General features: G+C 34.6%; 5 protein-coding genes and 3 non-coding genes across 9 annotated transcripts; 6 read left to right on the forward strand and 2 right to left on the reverse strand.

Moving 5' to 3' along the window:
- The first annotated feature begins 1,836 nt into the window (after positions 1 to 1,836).
- LOC105780191 (uncharacterized) lies at positions 1,837 to 4,838 on the forward strand. 2 transcript variants are annotated; one of them, XM_012604381.2, is made up of 7 exons: positions 1,837 to 2,003; positions 2,108 to 2,308; positions 2,553 to 2,619; positions 2,917 to 3,248; positions 3,485 to 3,626; positions 3,966 to 4,091; positions 4,307 to 4,838. In XM_012604381.2, exons 1-7 carry the CDS (start codon positions 1,982 to 1,984, stop codon positions 4,689 to 4,691), a joined length of 1,275 nt encoding a protein of 424 aa, XP_012459835.1. In that variant the 5' UTR covers positions 1,837 to 1,981; the 3' UTR covers positions 4,692 to 4,838. The 2 variants fall into 2 exon arrangements, with proteins under 2 accessions (XP_012459835.1, XP_012459834.1); XM_012604380.2 differs by having other exon boundaries at positions 1,838 to 2,003; positions 2,105 to 2,308.
- A 4,546-nt stretch (positions 4,839 to 9,384) lies between these two features.
- On the forward strand, positions 9,385 to 12,878 carry LOC105780078 (O-fucosyltransferase 19). The gene is made up of 8 exons (XM_012604185.2): positions 9,385 to 10,169; positions 10,597 to 10,669; positions 10,756 to 10,826; positions 10,921 to 11,009; positions 11,098 to 11,230; positions 11,326 to 11,558; positions 11,645 to 12,121; positions 12,204 to 12,878. Exons 1-8 carry the CDS (start codon positions 9,594 to 9,596, stop codon positions 12,451 to 12,453), a joined length of 1,902 nt encoding a protein of 633 aa, XP_012459639.1. The 5' UTR covers positions 9,385 to 9,593; the 3' UTR covers positions 12,454 to 12,878.
- A 946-nt stretch (positions 12,879 to 13,824) lies between these two features.
- Positions 13,825 to 14,817, forward strand: LOC105780080 (protein transport protein yos1). Its single transcript, XM_012604187.2, has 2 exons — positions 13,825 to 13,991; positions 14,412 to 14,817. Exon 2 carries the CDS (start codon positions 14,415 to 14,417, stop codon positions 14,646 to 14,648), a length of 234 nt encoding a protein of 77 aa, XP_012459641.1. The 5' UTR covers positions 13,825 to 13,991; positions 14,412 to 14,414; the 3' UTR covers positions 14,649 to 14,817.
- Positions 14,789 to 15,639, reverse strand: LOC105780079 (heme-binding-like protein At3g10130, chloroplastic). The gene has a single exon (XM_012604186.2). It carries the CDS (start codon positions 15,486 to 15,488, stop codon positions 14,889 to 14,891), a length of 600 nt encoding a protein of 199 aa, XP_012459640.1. The 5' UTR covers positions 15,489 to 15,639; the 3' UTR covers positions 14,789 to 14,888.
- Positions 15,640 to 16,768: 1,129 nt separating this feature from the next.
- Positions 16,769 to 16,862, forward strand: LOC128040854 (small nucleolar RNA snoR26). The gene has a single exon (XR_008195660.1). It is a non-coding gene; the product is annotated as a small nucleolar RNA snoR26 (small nucleolar RNA).
- Positions 16,863 to 16,897: 35 nt separating this feature from the next.
- Positions 16,898 to 16,997, forward strand: LOC128040856 (small nucleolar RNA snoR27). The gene has a single exon (XR_008195662.1). It is a non-coding gene; the product is annotated as a small nucleolar RNA snoR27 (small nucleolar RNA).
- Positions 16,998 to 17,100: 103 nt separating this feature from the next.
- Positions 17,101 to 17,192, forward strand: LOC128040855 (small nucleolar RNA snoR27). Its single transcript, XR_008195661.1, has one exon. It is a non-coding gene; the product is annotated as a small nucleolar RNA snoR27 (small nucleolar RNA).
- A 2,868-nt stretch (positions 17,193 to 20,060) lies between these two features.
- On the reverse strand, positions 20,061 to 21,616 carry LOC105780125 (L-type lectin-domain containing receptor kinase VIII.2). The gene has a single exon (XM_012604259.2). The coding sequence runs from the start codon at positions 21,347 to 21,349 to the stop codon at positions 20,270 to 20,272; it is 1,080 nt and encodes a 359-aa protein (XP_012459713.1). The 5' UTR covers positions 21,350 to 21,616; the 3' UTR covers positions 20,061 to 20,269.
- Positions 21,617 to 22,279: the final 663 nt, after the last annotated feature.

The raw sequence follows: 22,279 nt of genomic DNA on the forward strand, positions 1-22,279 counted from the left end.
AAAATTCTAAAAATTTTATGGTGAGTAGATATATGGGTCTAGTTTCAGGGAAAATTTACGGAATTAAATTTCGAGTTCTGTAGCTCAAGTTATAATTAATTTAGTAACTGCTGCGCGATTGGACAGATTTGCTGTAAATAGTGAAATAAATTTTCAAACCTAGTTTTTATGCTCCGAATTGGTAAGATAAGCTAAGTAATGCCTCGTGCTCGACTCCGGAAACGGTCTCGAGTAAGGGGTGTTACACAACAAATATTCAAATTCATGACCACAGAGCTTATAGGAGCTATCGCTTCCTATACCCTTTCTTGCCCTTTCCATATTCGTGAGTAATTAGAGTTTAAAAACAAGACAAATGAAGGTTCGGACTCATTGTGGTCTTTGGAACTTCCAAGAGAATTTCCAAACAGCCTCTTTGGAATTCCATGTTTCCTCCCCTAGCTTGTTATATGCGCTTTTCAGAGAGAAAGAGCCCATCACAGAACACCCCCAAGTGATCCTATCAGGCCCGACAAAAGGGTGTGGTGGTGGTGTTCCTACAATCCTTGCAATGATATCATCAGAACAATAAAAGTGAAAGAAATCAAGGTTCCAAGAACCTTTACCCGTGACTATCTTGCTGAGTGGACAATTTTAAAAAAGCTTTTGAAACCAAAAACATTTTTGGCACTATAAACAATAAAGAACTAAATGCTTTTACAAAAGTGTTTTTCAATGCAAACGCAAAAGTTAGAATTTGGGAAAAGTACTTTTAAAGTCAAATGATATTTTTAACCATAATTTATAATTCACTGTACCTTATTTAATATTTATATTAAGTATACAATTATTTTCATGTTGAAATTTATTTTATAAAAAATTTAAAATATAATTTATATATTCAATTAAAATTTTAAACAATTCATATTAATTGCCTAAAATTTTTATTAATTATATTTCAAATATCAAAATATTAATAATATTATTTTCTTATATTTTTATTGAAATATCATAATATTAATCAACTTTAACATAATTTAAATTTATACTTTTACTTTTTAGTAACATATTTAAAATAACTATTTTATTTCTCAAAATTATTTTTCACTGCAATATAAAATACTTAAATTTTAAACCAAACTTTTCAATTTACTTTTAAAAGCAAAAAAAAAAAATAGTCGTCATTGTTGAACTTGACTTTGTATCTCATTTATGATTAATGAACTTTCGAATAAAAAATTTCAAAAGAAAATTCTAGTAAAAAGGTTAACTTCACAAGACAACCTCAAATTATAACTTAAATTTCAAATTGATCCTTAAACTTCAAAAACTTTTAATTGAGTCCTTAAAGTAGTTGTATCATTTTAATCAGGTCCCATGAGCCTATCGACATAGAGCATATATAAAACATGTGGATGAAATTGTAAACACTTACATAACTACTAAATGGATAGCTTGGATCTAGTATGTTAAAAAATAGTCCCTAAATTTTATTGATAATGTATATTTTTTCAAACACATGAGATCTAAATTATCTATGCGGTAGGTATACATGTTAACAATTCTATCCATATGCTTTAAATGTGTTTCATGTCAAATCTGCATTTGTATTTAATGCCTAAATTGACATTTGGGCTAATGAAAGGAATAGACTAATATAATGTTGATACTTTGGGGACTCAATTAAAATATTTTAAAATTTAAAGACCAAATTAAAATCTTGACGATACTTTGGAGATGTTAAGTGGATTAACCCTGAAAAGATAAAACAAAATTGGGCTACCGTATTATTGGGCACAAACCTTACTCAAAATTCACTCACTAGTAGTTTTGGACCCAAACCCATCAAAATCAGAAGCAAACAAATACTCTTCGATGACAAGTACACATTTTGACTTCGGTTCGATGATCTTCTTCAACTTCCTTCCTTGCTAAGGAAATTGCTCCAATTTATCTTCACTTATCCACACCGTTCCAGCTTTGCAATTGCCAAAGAAAAACTATGGAACAGCCTCTTCTCTCAGGTACCCCATTTCCCACTTCCCTTTTATTTCCATTTTCATATTTTTAGATATTTTCAATGATGATCGTAACCGAGTCGTCTTGAATTAATCTTGGGTTTTAGAAGAGAAAAGAAGTGAAATTGATGAGAACGAGAGGCTGAGCTCGTATCAGTATGTTGGCAGAACAGGGTCGGTGATTCCAACGGCTTCGTTGGCGGGTACGGATGTTAGCATCGAAGAGATTCGATCAGCCACTTCTTTTTCTACTCCTTACCCGCCATCCATTCATGCTCCTTTGATCAGCTCCCCTGAGCCCCTTCCTAATGGTATCTCCAATACAAGCCACTTCTTTTAGTACATGGTTATTTAGTGTTTCAGTCTCCTTCGTTAAATGGTTTAACTTTTTTGGTTCATAGTTGGGAATTTTTTGAGTGGCTTTAAATTGTCAATATTGGTCTTTTTAGTGGATGCAAGAAAATTAATTCCATAATTAAGCATTGAAATTGAGTTGTCAATGTAGATTTTAAGTTATGAACTCTTACTGTTGACCGGTTCTATTGTATGTCTCAGAGCAAGCTATTCCTCACCAAAGTCCTTACGCAGCAGATTATGGCGCATACTCCAATGATTTTCAGAGGTATGGCTCGATGAAATTCGGGACTCCCTTGCGTTAATTTGCGGTGTTGTCATATGTTCTTGAATTAGGAGCTAGTGTCATGGACTTAGATTTGCGCAACCCATGACACTAGTCCATGACACTAGGACAAATATATAGCAGCAGCATTTTATACTAGTAATATAAAGTATCTCTAAATCTCGGTCTGACCTATTTTCGAACAGATTAGAATGTGTCCTCTAAGTGTGAATTATCAATGTGAATTATTAAGAATTAGGTATTACCATGTATTGATTAAAATGTGTCATCTAAGTGTAGGCAATTATTGGATGAGGTAGAGATAAGAGAGTTGCTCATCGATCATATCGGTCATCGATGTTGTTGGGGGAGTCACCCTGCTCGTACCTGGAAGATTCATGCTGTTGAGGATTGCAATGTTTATGTGGGAACTCTTGAAACTTTCTTAGAAGAAAGGGAAGTGATAAGAGAAACAGAACCTTACCTTGGTGGTAAAATTGATGGAAAGGATAATACACCTGAACTTGGCATTTGGGAATTGGATTTAAGATCACAATTCCCTGTTCTCTTTGTGCCATACAAAGAAACCCGAGTCAAGATTCCTAATAGTGAGACCGTTGAGAAATGTTCAGGTAATACTGCTTAAACATTTGATGTCTATGGGGTTAAAACCGAAGGATTTAAAATCTTAAATTTTTATAAACACAAAGTTATTTGCGACTTTGATGATCCTTTAGTTCAATTCATATGTCTCTTTCCTGTTATATTAATGCTTTGTGCTTTATTAGTTACACATTTCCTATATGATTCCTGCCTTCATGGTCAGTAGTGCTTAGCTTTGATTTAATGTATAAAGAAAAATCTGCAGATTGTGCAGGACAAGGAGATATTCCATGTCCTACATGCAATGCAGACCAAGAACCTGGATTTTACAAGGAAAATCAGATGTCCCAGTGCCCTGCTTGCTATGGAAGGGGATTAATTGCTCACAGAGACGGATCAGACACCATGTGAGCAGTTTCTACTTTATTTAATTCTACAAAACCTATATTTATTATCCAATATAGTTGGTTACTGGTTCCAACATATGACTAATATGGTTGAGCTAGTACTTCACAACTATGCATTCTTTCAAGGAACCATATTTGCGTGTAATTATCCTTCCTAATTTGCTATCTGGGTGTTCTAAGTTTGAAACTTTTGCCTAATGATCCCCATATTGAACTTTGTAAACATTAGTTTGATATTTGGTTTCTTTTTAATTTCTTTTCTTCCGAACATATATTGTTGAGGTATGAGTTATTTACATGATCCATTTTTTTCACCGATGGTTGATTATATCTCTGCAGATGTACAAAATGTGATGGAAAGGGAAAGATACCTTGTGCAACTTGTGGATCTCGTGGCTTACTTAAATGCAAGACATGCAATGGAAGCGGTTCTCTGTTGACTCGCAAAATTGCTGTTGTTAAATGGTAAGCATGCTTATCTATGTTGGCAGTATAGTTATACTCCGGCACTACTTCTAAGATACTATTGTTGGAAATATTTTCTGTCCACTGAGTCTGATTTAGACGATCAGTGAAACTCAATCTGGAGGGATATTTTAGTGTTATGATCTGTGAAACCAGGATGTATGTAGATGAATTGCATTTGCTTTCTATAAATAGACCCTTGAATTATTTGATAGGAAGACACTTTCAACTCGAAAAGTGAGTGCGACAAGTGGAGCAGCATCGGTTCCAGATGAGATTTTCCATAGGGCCAAAGGAGTTCAGTTATGCAACACTCAGGCATACCAGTGCACCCCAGCCTATTTTGCCGACTCTTTCTTCCTCAACACATTTTCTTCGGATGTTATTGCAGACAGGGCATCTGTACCTCCAACTGCCAGGGTCATATGTGAGAGACATACAATCTCAGTGGTCCCAGTGACCCGTGTCACCATGCGTCATCATCGTCAATCTTTCAGCTTCTACATAGTTGGATACAGCCGGGAGGTGTACCTGAAGGATTACTATCCGGCTAGGTTTTGCTGGGGATTGTGCCCTTGCCTGGAATGGTTGAAGGTGTAAAACATCATGTCTCAAACTATTTATGCTACCTATACTTGTATGAATTTTGTGTGTGGCTTAAAATAATTAACTTCATTTCTTGCGTTTGAAAGACACCATAGAGTGTAATTTCCATGTGATTATCGTAATTATTTTTGCATTATGACAGTTGGTGTTGTTGATATAAGTTTATTAATTTCTTAATTCCTTTTTTTAGGACTTATTATAAAAATATTAGTTAGAATGAGAAAGCAGAATGTTTGACACGTTAAGGTTTGGGTGGGGAAGACGGTGGTCGGTGGAAATGAAATAAAACCAGACATTCATAAATGGCGTGGCCCCCTCCCATTTCCCTTTAGCCGGTACACATGCATTGATCAATTTTGTCTAAATCTATACCTAATTCCATAGTTTCTTTCTGTTTCTTTTCTTTGCATAAATAAAGGGCTTCTGAGTTTAAACGAAAATATTATAATTAAAAAGGCACTTATTTATAATATAATATCTTTTATGTAATATTTAGTTTGGGTTTCCTTATTTGATATATAGAACATTATATAAATTGAATTTATGATGGTTATATTCTAATATTTAATTAGATTAGCTTAAGTTTAAATGTCATTTTATATCTTATAAATTATTATTATTAATTGCTCAAAATATTTAAATTTATATTTCATATAATTAGTTATAATAAATTAATCTTTTTATATTTTTACTAAAATATCATAATATTAACTAATTTGAACATTATTTAACTATATATTTTTTACTTTACAACATCATGTCTAGAATGGACATTTTATTTTTCAAAAGCAATATCAAAGTAACTCTAAATTGTTTTATATGAGACTTGTTGACATTTGATAATTATATTGAACTCTAAAATAAGAGATAAATCCAAGATACCTAGTGTTGCAAAAGTGGACATATCATTTCGACCTTGGTGGGGCTTTAATCCCAACCCCTTAAGTGTCTTAAAGGGTAAGGACACTACCGCTTGGCTAGGCTATTTTAAGATAAGACATATAAGATATTGGTTGATTGTTCGATCCCTTACAAGCGTACTTTGCATAATTAATACTTCTAACAATACTAACACTTTTTTTGTGATTTTGCAAGTTGTATTTACATCAACTTCCCTAAAATCCATGAGGCTCTCCCTGAAGTATATGAGACAATACCTTTTGTTGAGGATCTAAGACCCTACTACCTTCAACAATTTTGATATATTATTTCAAATTTATTGATATTTTTAGAAAAAAATTAATATATGGATATAAGAAATATTCACAAACAATTCAAAAATTCCAAATATAAAACTCTAATAAATAAACTTTACAAATACAATTTATCGAGAAAACAAAAAAAAATCATCTCATATCTTAAATAATAAAATTATCTCATAAATTATTTTGGTAATTCATTTTACTAATTAAAAATAACAATATATTAAAATTTTATATTAGTATTTGTAGATTATAATTAAAATAATACATTTTTATGAAAAGAGTTGAACGAAATTGAACCAAAATGCATTTAATTAAAATAATATATGTTTTTAACCTAATTCAAATTGATGGATTAGATAGTGAAATGAGGCGGAACGCAGGATCGCACATATACTACCCCAAACTTTCAGTGTATAGTTTGTGGTTTAGATTTACCATAAACGAAGTGTATTCTTATCTTATTTGTTAATGATTTGAAGTCTTCTTTTATATATTTAGCATGCAATTGTATCATACTTGTGGTCAAAGGAGGAACCGGGATTCCTTTTGGAAAGGAATTCCAATTAAAAAGGGTTGCTTTAGACAACTTTACATCTGAGACTGACCCTCGCTTTTTAACAGTTGTTGAAATGCGTGTGGACCCTTCACTGCCTTCCGACATTTCTTCGTCACCGCTACAACAACACTCTGGAAATGTTTGATTAGCCAATTAAAATGCCTATTTTCAATTTTCATTTTCCAGTGGACTCAATGACTTTTAACGGCGGAGAAGCATTCAACTCACCCATTCTGCCTCGGATCAAAGCTCAACCCAACTCCTTTTGAAAGGACCATTGACGTATTCTTTTTTTAACTCATGCTACGAGATATGACGTATCTTAGTAAGATCAAGTGTTTACTTTTGAATTTTATAATGCCAGCCTAACTAAATACTTCTTTTCTGGGTTTAAGTATGAGAATTTATTTTTGATTAAATAAATAAACTGAAATACCATAGATTAAATCTCATAGATTTATATTTAAACTCTAAAATGGACAGGCATGATTTGAGACAACGTGCGAGCATTCCCAAGCAGCCAGTGGATTCTGGCCGCGTTGAAAATTATTTGGAGTTTTGGTCTTTCTGGCGCTCGATTGCGGTTTGCCACCCCGCAATAGGGCTGATATCACCTACATTACAACCTATTATACTGTTTTGCCAAGCAACCGTTGGTACCTTCAAAATTATCGTCCTGGATGGCATCATGATTATTGCATTATAAGGAAAGAAAAGCCGTCATTTGTGGGATTGGCTTATGTACTTAAAGCATCTAATCGTAGCTCTTTATTAGAAAAATCCAACGGTTGGAAAAAAAGCAATGAGTGAGGCGACGAGATTGTATCATGAGAGACGTAAAGAATGGAAAAATGCGACACGTGTCGTTTTCCGGTTTGGAAAGTGGATTTTGTGGAATAAAATGCAGTGTAAAACCAAAAAGGAGGTCAGACTCCGAGACGAAAAAAAGGGGTGGGCTTTTTAGATTTTAGTATAAATAAATAAATTTTAGAAAATTAACAACGCAACTATCGAGAAACGTTCCAATCCCCCTTTTGTTTTCGTTGAAATTTCAATTCCAAAAGTGTCCTCTGAATATTACCATCTTTTTTTCTTTTAATGTATTGTTACAATAAAAGTATCAAACTGTGGGATGAATTTCAGAAAATATTTAAATATCAATCAAATACGTTATCATTTTCTTAATCAAATATAAAAATAATAAGGTGTAGGAATTTAAATAATAAAATTTATTTGCCATAACAAGTAGGTATGTTTAATTTTAAATTAAGAGATAGTTTACTATAAATATTACCCAAATTTTGAAAAAATCTAACATCCACAAAATTAAACTTTCAAATATCCCAAAACACTTTAAAAGGTATTTTATTTTCCCAATTTCTATTTGAATGATAACACTTACTAAACCAGAATTATATGTTCTAAATGGGGAATTAACCAAAAAATCACCATTATTGATTTCTTAAAACCCGATCAAGTTACCAACCAAATCCCTCTCACCATCTTTCTTTCTTTTTTCCTGTTTCCAAATGGAATATGTATATTGTTTGTTGTTTATGAAGATTATTTCCTTAATTTACCCTTCAGTTATTTAAATAAGTTTCAATTCAATTCAAGTTTTATGAATAAAAATTAACTTTAAATTTAATTATATATAATATGATTTTGAATATTGATATATTTCATGAAAAAAATTCTTTTAATTACGCTTACAATTAGGGACCTAAAATGGGTAGCCTGGGCATGCAGGAATTGAGATTTCTTAAATTTAGGCTTAGTTTAACAATAATTCTCAAAAATGATTTGGAAAAAAAAAACAATTTGGGGGAGAAACTAAAATTTTTAACTTTTTAAAAAATATATTTTATCTGGGCCAAATTTTGACTTCGGAGAAGTATTTTTTCCCTCACAAAGTAGATTGTTTAGGAATGCTTTTGTCTCAAAAATATTTATTAGAAGCAATATTAAGCACACCATTAGTTTATTGAATTGAAAAAAAAAGTGAAATAGATAATGTAAATAATTTTATTTTAATACAAATGAGAATCAAATTAGAAAGGTTTTAATCTTACAAGAATATACATTTGTAATTGATTCTGTGATGATAATTTGGCAGGTAAAGTGCATTTCTATGATTTATAACAAGGTTGTGACACTAATAAATGATATCAAGCACATGGTGTCAAAAACAGAATCAATATTTTTCATTTTTAAAGCTATATACTGTTTGATTTATATTATTTTATTTTGGATTAAAAAAGTAGGGAAATATGCATGATGCTTATTCTCTTGTAATAAAATAAAAAAGCTTCTAAATTTATATCCATTTGAGGATTTAATATTTTAAAATGGTTAAAATAAATACTTTTGCATCAGAGCCAAATTGTCAATTAAATTTATTTTTTTTAATAATTAATTTTAACTTTTCAAAATATTTTTTGTTTCCCATATTTTCAAAAAAAATCTAAAATCAATTTTATTTTTAAAAAAAAGGACTTTGAATGTTTCCTATTTTCGAAAAGATAAACATTTTTTATTCATTTAATTATGAAGGTAAAATATTCTACTTTGTTTCACAAACTCAAAGTTCACCACACTCTTCCTTTACAAAAGTGATGATGCTTAATTTGTTGTGAAAGCAATTTTCATGACTTTTGAAGAATCTATTATTTTCAGAGTTTTTCTTTTAGAGAATAGTTTGCGCCTTAATTTTGAAATATTTTAACTTGTTTTAATATTTTTATTTTCTTAAATTTCGGACATTAAAACGACATGATATTTCTAAAAATAAAAGAAAGGAGGACATTTCGGTAAGTTCAACTATAATATTAAATTTAAATGAAACAATCATTGGAAAAATAATAAAGCTGGCCTTGTAATGCCATGCCATGCCTTGGATGAAAAATTAAAATAAAAGCCATAAAAAAACATGTCCACATTCTCTGATAGTCAATTGTCGTGCTTTATAAAGAGAGCGTAACAAATTTCGGACCTTTGCTTTTGCCTTGCATTGCGGGAACCCGCTCTCCTTCCTTCCATTTATTTCTTCCCTTCTTTTCTTTTTCTTTCCTTTTTCCTTTTCCTTTCCGGTCAACTGTTTTTCTTCGTCTTGTTTGGTGTTTATCCGGCGATACAATGTCGTCGGGGGCTGCGAACATCTCGGCAAACGGGAGCCCTATGCAAGGTGGGCCCACCACTACAAGACGACGCGTGGCGGACTCTCCGATAACAGCTGAGTCCGACAGCAATAATCCATCTTCCATTACGGATGCATCTAACGACGAAGAATCCGACAACCCCAACGGTTACATTCTTTCCGTCTCTTCTTCGGTTTGCGGGTCCCATTGTTTGCAGCAGCACCACGTGATGAGGCACCTGCAGCTTCGCAGGAAGCTTTTGTTCTCGTGGGTGCCCGATAGGTGGTTCATTTGGATTGACAACCTGTGTCATTGGACGGTTAACATGGGTCATAGTTTGAGATCCGGCCGGAACATGGGCCGTAAGATCCTCGGGCTCCTCTTGTTCATGGCGGTCGTTTCCGTTTTCATCAAAGTCTCGCTTTTTAGTACCCACGTTGATGTTAACGGTAAATGGAAGAAAGAAAACGGACTGCTCATCTTGCAGACGTTCAAAGAGGATTGGGCCATGGCGCAACGCGTTGTCAGCGAGACTGAACACTCCATGCCCAAGCGCGTTCTTGAGAGGATCTCCGTAAGTTTCGTCTTCTTCTTCCTCTTCTAATTCTTCCGTTCTGGTCAAGAAAAAGAAATTTTTCTTCTTTTTATTTATGAATTTTTGAACGGTTGACGAAAATGGGTGTTTCCTTTTATTTTTCATTGAAAATGATTTCGAGGGTGGTGGCTCTGACCAAACACCGAATTTCAACTATTTTCAGGGTTCCATTTATCACGAGTCATTAAAGTTGGCCGATGGCCTGTTATGTTCTTTAATGGCTTTCCAGTTTTCCTTTTCCATTCACATGACTTTTCATATATGGAATTCGACAATTCCATATCTTACCTTTTTTTGTTGGTTGGTGAAATAGTAAATTTAAAAGTTAACAACGTTGCCTTTTTTATTTATTGGTTCATGTTTTTCCCTCCTTACAATGAGACGTATAAATCTTACTTTCCTGCAGACCCCAGAAATTTGGATGAAACCAAACAGCGACAATTATCATCAATGTATATCCCGACCTAAGAATCAAATAAGTATGTCATGTTCCTTTCTCAACTTATTTAAAAAAGGGTTTTCTTTTATCTGATTTTTAATGTTAAATAATCTGAACCGACTCCAGGGACAAGATCGAAGTCTAATGGCTATATTATTGTTCATGCCAATGGTGGATTGAATCAGATGAGGACAGGAGTAAGTTAGTTTTCCCTAGACTTGGACTGGATCTCTCATTTTCTTATTTCTTTTTCACAAGCTGATCTATTGGCTTGGCTCTACTGATTTTTAGATATGTGATATGGTCGCTGTTGCTAAGATAATGAATGCCACCTTGGTTCTTCCTTCTCTTGACCATGAGTCGTTTTGGACTGACCCAAGGTAAAATTTAATCGCTGTACCTCTTTTGATATCACTTTTGTCTTTGTAAAGCCTCAAATTGTTAACGTTTTCAATATGTTGTGCACAGTGATTTCAAGGATATTTTTGACTGGAGGCACTTTATTAATGTACTGAAAGATGATATTGATATTGTTGAGTATCTTCCCATTAAGTACTCAACAATAAAACCTCTGGTAAAGGCCCCTGTTTCCTGGTCTAAGGTATTGAAAGGATCGAAATTTGGTGTTAAATGTATGGTGATATACCATTTGGTTTATTATTTTTGGAAAGGTGTCTTAGATGGCTTCATTTGCAGGCTAACTACTACAGGAGGGAAGTGCTCCCTTTACTAAAGCGACACAAGGTGATCAAGTTCACACATACAGATTCAAGGCTTGCTAATAATAACCTTCCAAGCTCCATTCAAAGACTAAGGTGCCGAGCAAATTACGAAGCTCTCCGGCATGCGAAAGAGATAGAGGATCTCGGAAGGACTTTAGTTGATAGACTGAAGAGCAATAATGATCCATATATTGCTTTACACTTGAGGTCCACGGTCATTCTTTGGTTTCTGGTAGTATTTCTCTCAGCAAAGTCTCTGAGCCTAATAAGCCTAATAATCTTGATTGCTTCAGGTATGAGAAAGATATGCTTGCATTCACAGGCTGCATCCATAATCTGACTGTAGAAGAGGGCAATGAACTCACGGTTATGAGATACAATGTTAGGCATTGGAAGGAGAAAGAGATAGATAGCGAAGAACGGCGAAGGCAGGGGGGTTGTCCAATGACCCCTAGAGAAGCAGCCGTGTTCCTCAAGGCAATGGGTTACCCTTCTAGTACACCTATCTACATTGTTGCAGGAGAGATTTATGGCAGCAATAGCATGGCTGCCTTCCGTTCTGAGTTCCCAAATGTCTACTCTCATTCGACCTTGGCAACTGAAGAAGAGTTGGAGTTGTTCAAGCCATATCAAAACCGCCTTGCTGCGTTGGATTATATTGTTGCACTTGAAAGTGATGTGTTTGTTTATACTCATGATGGGAATATGGCTAAAGCAGTACAGGGCCATCGAAGGTTCGAAGGATTTCGAAAGACCATCAACCCTGACAGGTCTGTATACATGCAGAATTTTGCTTTCGTGAAGCATGATTATTAAAGAGTATTGTAATGACATAACCTGTTTGATTTTCAGACAAAATTTTGTGAAACTCATCGATCAGCTGGATGAAGGTTTTATAACGTGGGAAATGTTTTCTTCAGAAGTAAAGAGTTTACACTCTGACAGGCTGGGAGCTCCTTACATGAGACAGACAGGAGAGTCACCAAGATTAGAGGAGAATTTTTATGCAAACCCCCTTCCTGGGTGCATCTGTAAAACAAGTCAAGTGCAGAAAATCAGCGGCCCGAAGTTCGACCAGACCTTGAGTTCAGTTCGAAGATAGGATTTTTGTTAGTGGGTTAAGTTGGTTGAATTATATACACTGCTCTGTGCAGGAGGAAGGCTGATAGGGGGGATTCTTGAATTAAGGTAAGTTGCTTTCCGCTGATAGGGAGACATGCAAGCCGCCACCTACAGATGTCAGCTGAATTATATGGTTCCGGTTTCAGTTTTGTTAGAAAGACCAAACCAGCAACTTAGGTAAAAAAACCACAGAGAAGATGTGTTATTCTAAGGCAAATCAAGTTAGTTATATAAAACACACACGCATATATATATATGTCACAGTGGGAAATCACAGCATTGATTTATTCATTATTCTTTCAATAATTTGGTTGTAAAAAGGGATGTTTGCCAAATTAGCCTCTTACAAACTTGAATGTAATATCTTAAAACATAATGGAAATCGTTTCCTAATTTTCCGCAGCAGATTTTATTGTCTTCTTCTTAGTTTCGTTTCCATACGTTTTCTCTTGAAAGATTATTGTTAAAATGCATTTGAGCTGTCCCAATTTGGAAACTTGCTTTGCCTACTGAGAATCACTCCAGATGAAATGAACAGAAATTAAGCAATATTCAGACATATGTACATTTAATCCCAGCCGTTTCCTCCTCCATAAGTTCTTATCTATATTCATCAGAAACAAATTCAGATACCATGTTCTCTGGATTCCAATTACTACATTGAAGGTACGGTACATAAACTTGTTCCAACTACCACACCGTGTTCCATCGGTTACAAACAGAAATTAGTCCATCATTGCCATAATGAAGAGATTTCCTCACGAATCTTGAGATATAAGTATTCACACTATTGTCAGGTTCTTGCTGTGATTGAACAAAATCAAGTATAGTGGAAGTCTTTATAATTGTATTTTGCTCTCTCTACTTAAAAAAATAAAAAAAATTACTTATTATATATTAAATCAAAGAGCAAATTAGTTATTATTTAAAATTTCATCTATTTTTACTATTAAAACATTGTATGTCAGAGTGAGGTGCATATGACACGTCACGTGAAACTGTTTGGTTATTTTGTCAGTAATGCAAGTTTTTAGTGGTAAAAATAAGTAAAGTTTTTAATAGAAAAAATCAATTTACTCTTTAATCTAATATCTAATAATTAATTTACCTATTTATTGAGTAAAAGAGGAAAATTACAATCTAACTCTTACTACTAAGTTAAAAGTGGATAATAATGCCTTGTGGACAGCTAAACACGATGCTATTATTCTATGTCAAATGTTGTCGGAGACTGCTTCCATTTTTCGCTTGTCCTTTGGGCTGTCTGATAAATTTTGTCGGGTCGTGTTTTATGGGCCCAGCTCAAAGAATACGTGAGCAAGGACGATCTTATCCGTTAGATGAAAAGCGTCCCTGAATCATACGTGGCCCAACAAGCTGAGACCGCCTGTTGTTTTTACAACTAGTCGTCTCGGTTCTTCAAAAGGGCTTTGGTTCCATCCTCCTTTGATCTTCTGCTTCTGGTCGATGAAATTAATTAGTTGAAATAATTTCTTCCTGGGTTGCTTCCTGTCACAAGTGAGAAAAATTCCTATCTTTTTCTCTTCTCTGTTTCCATGGAAATGCTCTGTTTTGACTTATTGTGTTCTCAAATCTGTAACTTCTCAGCAAGAGAGCTGATTTCAGGAATAAATTCTAGATTTTTTTATGCGAATAATATGTTTTACTTGAATCCCATGATCATAAACCTCATATCAACTAAATCTTTTTTTTTAATTGTAAAATCAATCATGTTGCTTGGTCATCAGAATCATTAGTTTTTTAATCAAAGGATCAACTTTTGTTGTACATGCTAAGATTGGATTTTTGAGGCTATATTTTATATGTATTGAGAGTTATTGAGCAGCCTTGGTTTCTGTTCACACTTTACTGTAACTTTTGAGATGAATTTCTTGGTTTATTACATGGCCTGAACTTGTGTGCCTGAATTTTGTGCAGAAAATGGGGTTCTGGACATTGGTAGAAGGATTGCTGCTATTTGCCAATGCATTAGCAATACTGAATGAAGATAGATTCCTTGGTCCAAGAAGATGGACTTTAGCAGAATTTCAAGGAGGAGGAAGAAACACTCTCAAGGGGCAGATAGTTGGGCTCATACATGCATGTCAATTCCTCAGACTACCACTTATCCTTTTCAATATCATCACTATTGTAGTAAAGTTAGTCTCTGGTTGAGATCAACATGAAGAATAAATTCATGGCTTGTGACATGAATGAATTAATCCATACATACTCTGATGATATGTTAATAAGCTGTTTTTGCCCAGCTGTGTGTGTACGATACTCGAAATGACAGAATAAGAGAATGGCTCATATGCTGGTAAGACCATTTCTTTTTGTAGCCTATGCAATCCAAACTTATTTGTGAGAACAGAAGTGCTAAACAAACATACAAACAAACACACAGTTTTGCATTCACTCGACGGGTAACATGACTTCATTAGTCCTGAAAGCAGGTAAAGTCCATGGAGGATTATACCTCGCCAACAAGAACTGGCCAATCACCTTGTACCCATCTCTCTCCAAGCTTTTCTTCAGATTCTCCACCTTCTCTTCCACCACCTTATCCGTCGCCACTCCTCCAAACTTCACCACCCCATATTTCCTCTCCCCTTCTTCCTTTATCACCACCCTCTCATCCAACGGCTTCGGTGCTTCCTCCGCTGTCTTATACGTCGCCGGCAATAGGAATTGCATGGTCACCATGCTATTGTTGTCACCCTTTGTCACCACAGGAGCAGTCATGGGAATCTTTTCACTTTCATTTCCAGGTGATTTAGTTATCACTGGAGCTGTCATTGCAATCTTTTCAGGTTTTGCATTTTGGGGATTGCCTAAAGCACCGATGTAATTTGCCAACAACGAAAAGCCACCATCTTTATTCCCCTTGAACTGAGATGGATCGTATGTGACTTCAGCTGCAACTGCAGGTGGGTATTTTCGGATTTCATAGTCAGCCGAGTTGGTGAAACTAGTTGGTGTTTCCACTGTGATCTTACCAAAAACCATACCCATGTTGGTGAAACTAGTTGGATTTAGAATAGACTTTTTTTGGATTGAACTTGAGGAATCAAGCCACAATCTTTTATAACCAGAAGAAGGCCACTGAAATCTAGAATGTTCAATCCAAATAATGCCATTACTAGGGGAAGGGGCAAAGACTCCACATACAATTGTCCTTAATTTTGTGGTACGAATTTGGAGATGAACTAGTGGACTTCTTTTATCGACGACCTCAATCAGTGGAGAGACTATGGGCTTACAGTTTCTCAAGCTAAGCCTTGATTAAAATTATAGAATATACCATCAATCATCATCTCATGTAAAAAAAATCACCAAACTATTAATAAATTTACGTTTTAATTACTTAACTTCAAAAAGTTACAAAATGATTATTGAACTATTCGAAAGTTTTTATTTAAGTTACTGGATTGTTAATTTTTTTCTTTAAAGTTTGATTAGCAAGCTTCAAACGACGATTTAATGATTGGTATAGTAGATCAATATCCATCGACAAGTAGAATAACATATATTAGAATCAAATCGATCTGACAGTCAATGTCGAAAATTGGAAAAGCTAATTAAATTTTGGTTCGTAAATTTATGATGTTCAAAGTTGTTTCATAAAAAAAATTGAACTGTAAAAGAGGAGGGAAAGGAGAATTTTCAATTGGTGTAAATGATGCAAATAGAGAATGCTATATACAACAATTTTACAGCCCAATGACTTAAATGAAAACTTCCAAATCATTTGGTGACCATTTCATAACTTTTTGAAGTTGAGTGATCAAAACGTAAAATTATTAATAATTTAGTGACCTTTAGTGTAGTTTATCCGTAAATACATAAACAAAATTAGTGACAGGTTTGATTTCAATGTTGTATAAAACTTGCACTGTACCTACCGCAGAATTGCCTTCAGCCACGGATGAGTTCAGAATGACATAAATTACACCCAATAATATGCTAAATCAAACCAGTTTGTATTCTTGAAGACAATACAAGAGCAGCATGCAGTACTGGATTACAGCCAAGAGCCCAAGACCCGAAAACCTTGGAATTGTTGAGTTCCATAATTGGTTTCAAATAACAAAGAAAATAGGTCCACAAGGGCAGAAACCCATAAAATATATGGGGCTTTTCTAGAAAAGGCTTTCATTCACTATTAAGGCCTAGGGTTACCAGTGTTTCAAGGTACCATTTTTTTCTGAAACAAAACTGGTCTCTTTAACACAACAATCTGAATTTCTGTTTCCAGATGATTTATATGTTGTAATTTTCTGCACCTTTTTGTTTTCATATCGATGAGGAGATAATTAAATTGTTATCCTTGCACTTCGATTGTCAGTGAAGAAACAAAGTGGGCAATTTTTTATATCTGAGATGCTTCGTTTTCAACTCTTTCCCTTTCTGGGTTTTGGTTTTATGGATCAAAGGTGTTAAATTTTATCCTGCGTTATCTATCTGATAGTCCTTTCTTTAAATGGAAATGAAGATAACACTAATCTCATACTGGGATCCAGTTTAACCTTGAATTTTTTTTTCTATGTTACTACATTGTTTGGTTAAATTGAACCCCTTGCATGAGTTGTTAATCGATGCTGAATGAGTTTGTGGATATGCTTTCATTGGGTCTATGATGCTACTTTACAAACTGCGTTATCTATCTGAACTTCCTTTTATAAGGATTGAAGACATTTTTCCATGCTGAGATCCACTACCGCTGTTTTAGCATGTTCATTGCCTGTCTTGGTTCATTCAGGTGTCTTATCGTTGTAATTTAACACCTATGGTTCTTACTACATTAACAAGAATAGGGTTAACATATCTATAATCTTAATGGATAATTTAGGATTGAGTAGTTTACTCCTTTGGTTTTCACATGAATTTACTCTTTTTGTTTTTGTTTTTGCTTACAATTACATCAATCTTGAATTGTTAGTCGTTCATAGATACCTTCATTAGATGACAAGATTTTGAGAATTTAACTTAGGGGGGATGTGTTTAGGGCTTATTCTGTTGAGCCTAGAACTCCGGTTGATTGAATAGGATGTAATGTGTCTGAATGATATCCTGTTTGAGATTTGAGCCTTGTAATATCTGCTACAATGTCTGTAGTAACATTTTGTTTTGAGGTTTCCTGGTCGGTTAAACTTTCTTCTTAGGAAGTTGGCTGTGAATGACATTCTTTTCCCTAGGCTTCACTTCTTCTTGATCAGTTTCCTGCTTTTTACCTCTCGTGGATCCAAGCAAATATTGAGTCTTAACTGTGCTTGAGCTCACCCAACCAAATTTGGATGCCAAGAACAAGATGTGTGTTGCTGTTATGTGTGGTTGAAGGTACCTTATGGTGTATGCTATGTTCAGAGGCTAAATGAGCACGAAGGAAGGTGATCCGTCCTGGACAAGAATTCATCCTACATCGTGGAACGGATTCTGAACAACTGCGTAATCAATGCTTTGATTCTAGGATGTTATTATACAATGTAAAACAATGCTAGAAGAGTACAAATTCCAGAAAGAATTAATCTGGAAAGCTTGTATGCCTGTATGAATGTTAAATATATTGATAATTCAATTTCAATTCTTTATACCTTCAAGCTTGAAATGCTATATTTTTCCAGTCTTAAATTTCATGCATATTGTCATTGTTGAATGTAGCCACAAAATCCAGCAACTGGTATCTCTCGGCGTTGAATGTGGTCACAAAATCCAGCAACTGTTTTCTCTCGGTAAAGTTCAGAGATAGCTTTTATTAACAATTGGAGACCAAATTGTTTAGTGTTATTGATATTGGGAGCATTTTATGATAACTATATTATCAAATGAATTTTATCTTATTACGAGTGAGAAAGAAGACGTTTACTCCGGGGTGTAAAAAGAGTAGTTGGTACTATACCCATAATTGCAGAAGGAGTATGTAATCACCGATTTTAATTTTCGTTGGTTGCGTTGGCCGATACATCTCTCAGTACAATGTCATCAACACAATTGATCCCCAATTGAGTCGTCTCACTTCTTTCAAGTTGACAAGTTGTAGTAGCCACATTAAATGTACCAGATTTTGACATTTATCGGGCAGTAGAAGACCTCCAACTAACTTCAAGATGAATGATTGGACGTATTTTTCTTTTTCAACAGCACTCGCGGAGTTGTCTATATAATTGAAATTTTCTTCCAACCACTTCATCTCTATTCGGCTACCCAAAAACTTGTCTGGCACGTTGGCTAATAGTTGCTCGTAAATTGCGCTCTAATCACCAATGATCATTGTCCTCGTAACGACTGACCCATCCACCTGTAAATCGAGTTGTAAAGTTACATCCTCGAGTGTAATTTTACACTCACCGTACGAAAGATGGAATGTGTGAGTCTCGGGTCTTCATATTTCCACCAAAGCGCTAATAAGTGTGAGATTAAATTTAGTTCCTCGAGCATATGAGTCACGTGCAAGAATCTTGTCTCTTGCAAGTGTTGTTCAATAACATGTGGTGCCCTCATGTACATCTTTAAAACCGATCTTTAGTTCGATTATATAAACATAAAAAATTATAAAATTAATAGTGTTAACAACTCAAAATGAACTTAATTAAAATTTTTAAAAAATAATATTTTCTTACTATTTACAATTGGACGTTGGAAATGTGCTTATCTTCGAAACGAATAAGTGAAATTGTCATTATAAAAATCAATTAAAAACAAAAAAAAAATTATGAAATATAAAATTAAAGCAACAAGATTTTGAGAGAAATTGAATGAAAATTTGAGAACTAAAAAGTTGAGAGAATTAAGAGAATTAGGCGAATGAAATTTGAATGCAAAACAAAGAAAATAACTTAGATTTTTATAGTAAATAAATTAGCCATTTTTAGTTGTCGGAAAAAATTGTCGTTGGATTTTTTCACCATTGGTTGAACCAGCAAGATGCGTTTTATCTAACTTTGCAGGAAAGCACATTCAATAGGACACGTTCTTTGTTTCTCTCTCCAAAATCTATCTATTTCCCTATATATCTAAAAAAATCAATCTACCTCTAATTATTTCCTAAAAACTACACATATATATATATAATATATCAAATTTACCCCTCAAATCACTAAACTGTTAAGCCTGGCAAATTCACTGTCATAGGTCTTATCTATTTAGTGCAAAAAAGCTATAAAAATCTTTAGTTCCATTAATTACACCAAGTCACAGCATGAAACCTGAGGCAGCCTAATACAGCAAGGGCAATGGCCTACACTACATATTTACGGAGTGGGGCTGTTACCGGTTCCCGGCAAACGATATTCAGGCCTAAATAAGGTCACAAAATGGATTTCTTAGATAAAGAAGTTGTTCAGGAGTTTCTGCATTTTTAATTGATGTTAGACAAGCGACTTCACAGCATAATCTAACATGAAATTAAAGCATCCATTAGTTGGACTTCAGATGCGTTTCTAATACTAATATACTCAATTCTTTCATATGTCTGGAACATCATATCTAATACAAAGTCCAAATTTATGCCGAACGCATATGTTCATCATGGAAACTTAGGGGAAACGAAAAAAATTCAAATAAAACAGTAAAGAACTTGCTCAGGAATAAGGCAAGCAACATTCAGTTTATATTATAAGGTAAAACCTCAATGATTCCATCGTTAAAACACTGTGTAACCAAGAGCATACATTTTTCACAATTGGTCATTAGCTACAAGCACACACAAAACCTGCAACTACAATTACAAAAGATCATCAATTTACAACATAATAAAACATCAATCAGACAGAAAAAAAAAAACCCAACTCTAAGATTTACTTCTTGCCATCTTTGACAGCGTTGTCTACTACTACTACTTTGACCTTCTTGTACTCGAAATCCACACCTTCTGCACCACACTCTTCAGGCACCACAGGTCGCCTATCACCAAACATGTTCCAGAGGTATAGCACGCAAGAAGCTGTCAAGGCTCCACAAGCACCGCCGAAGACAAACACAACAAGCACTTTCCAAAAACATTTGCTACTCTTGTGCGGTGTTGTAAGAGGTTTGGGATTTTTTGTAATAGCTTCAGGATCAAGTGGTTGGGAATGCATCCAATTAGGAACCTGCCTTAGCTTAAAACTCCATAAGTGAATAAAGCATGTCTGCGAAGAGTTGCCATTTGAAGAACTTAAGCCCACAAACACTTGTTCATCATTCCATAGTTTTGACAAGTCGATTGAGTATGAAAGCAAGGGATCATCTGGCCTGGTACTACTAGATTGACTCAACCTAATCTCTAGTCTCTTAGAACTTGCTTCATAATCAATCCACGAATGTAATTTTTCTCCATTGCTTAGTACCAAATTGAGAGAGGATAAATTTCTAGCTTTAACTGATGCAAGGCTACCCACATCAATGCCCACATGGTTTTCATTCAAATCACCATGCTTGGCATCTCTGAAGGTATCAAATTCTACAGCAACAATACCGCTTTTGTTGTTTTTTTCCAATCCAAGAGAAATCCCAAACGTACTATTTCCCGATACATCAACTTTAAAACTACTAGGAACCATAATAAAAGCCAAACCATCACCATTTTTATGAGACATGGAGAAGGAAAAGTAGGTTGAAAAAGAAGCAAGTTTCCTTACTTTACCTTGAACAAGCTTGATGGGTTTCTTGTACATAACTGCCCCAGCACTCCAACTCACTGAGTTAGTAAGTTGAACCCAAGACCCATCATTACCAACATGTGCATCCCCATATAAAGCAATATTGGACTCAAATTTTGGATCTTTACCAAAAATTTTGAAAGAAAAGGAAGAACTTTGCTCTGCAGCTAAGATTTTGGAGAAGAAAACAAGACAAGTGAGGGCTGTGAGGTAGTTGGAAAAGAAGAAAATGGCCATCGCAGATGTGGGTTAGAGAGCTGAAATCTGAGTTTGGTTCTTTTTTGTTGGTCTACAAAGATGTGCCAGGTGATGATTCCATTTTACAACACAAGCTGGTTTCTTTTCCCTTAATTTTTTAAGGCTTGTGGGTGAAGAACCAGAGGAAAGAAAGTAAAGAATATGAAGGTTGGGTTGGAGGGTGTGAAAATTAAATACGTTTACTCGTTTCTGCAATGTCTTTATGACTCTCTCTCTCTCTATCTCGGTGGTTGCTGGCTGAGGGAATATTATAATGGAGAATTATCAATTTTGCACCCTTGTACATTTTTCTGATCTCTCAAGTCTACTCAATATCTTTGCGTATTTCCATTTCCATCCATAGTGCTTTCTCTTAATTTGCTTCATTAATTAAACTCCCAATAAAGGGAGAAAAGGTTTGTGACTTTGAGCCTGGAAAAATTACTTGTAATAAAAATGTCAAATTATTTAAGTACAAATATATGAACCAAATTGGTACTTTGTAATGTGAGTTGTTAAGAGAAGTAATTTTTTTTAATGGCTGTTTGGAAATTATTGGAACAAGACTTACAGTTATGAAAGCAAACTTGTTAGCTAGGAGAAAAGAGAAAAGCTAGGAGATGCGTTGGGTAAATAAATGTAGCCTCAGGCTGGACGGACGTAGTTATAGCATGTTTGTATATTAGAGTCTACGACGGATGCGAGTGTATGATTCCCACCATCTCTTCCCTTTTTAATTTGCCTTTAGTTTTATAAGAAAGAGGAAATGCATAAAAAAGAAAAAGGAAAAAGGGATTAAATTGCATTGAAGAAAGGGATGAGATCCTTTTCAATTTTTTACTTGCAGGATCGGTCGTCGATAAACTCACCCAACCCAAGCAAAGCTAAGATGGTTGTGCAACGTGCCTGCCTCACTTTACAGCCAACTCC

The sequence above is a fragment of the Gossypium raimondii genome, chromosome 4, assembly GCF_025698545.1.
Source record: "Gossypium raimondii isolate GPD5lz chromosome 4, ASM2569854v1, whole genome shotgun sequence".
In the NCBI taxonomy this organism is placed as follows: Eukaryota; Viridiplantae; Streptophyta; class Magnoliopsida; order Malvales; family Malvaceae; genus Gossypium; species Gossypium raimondii.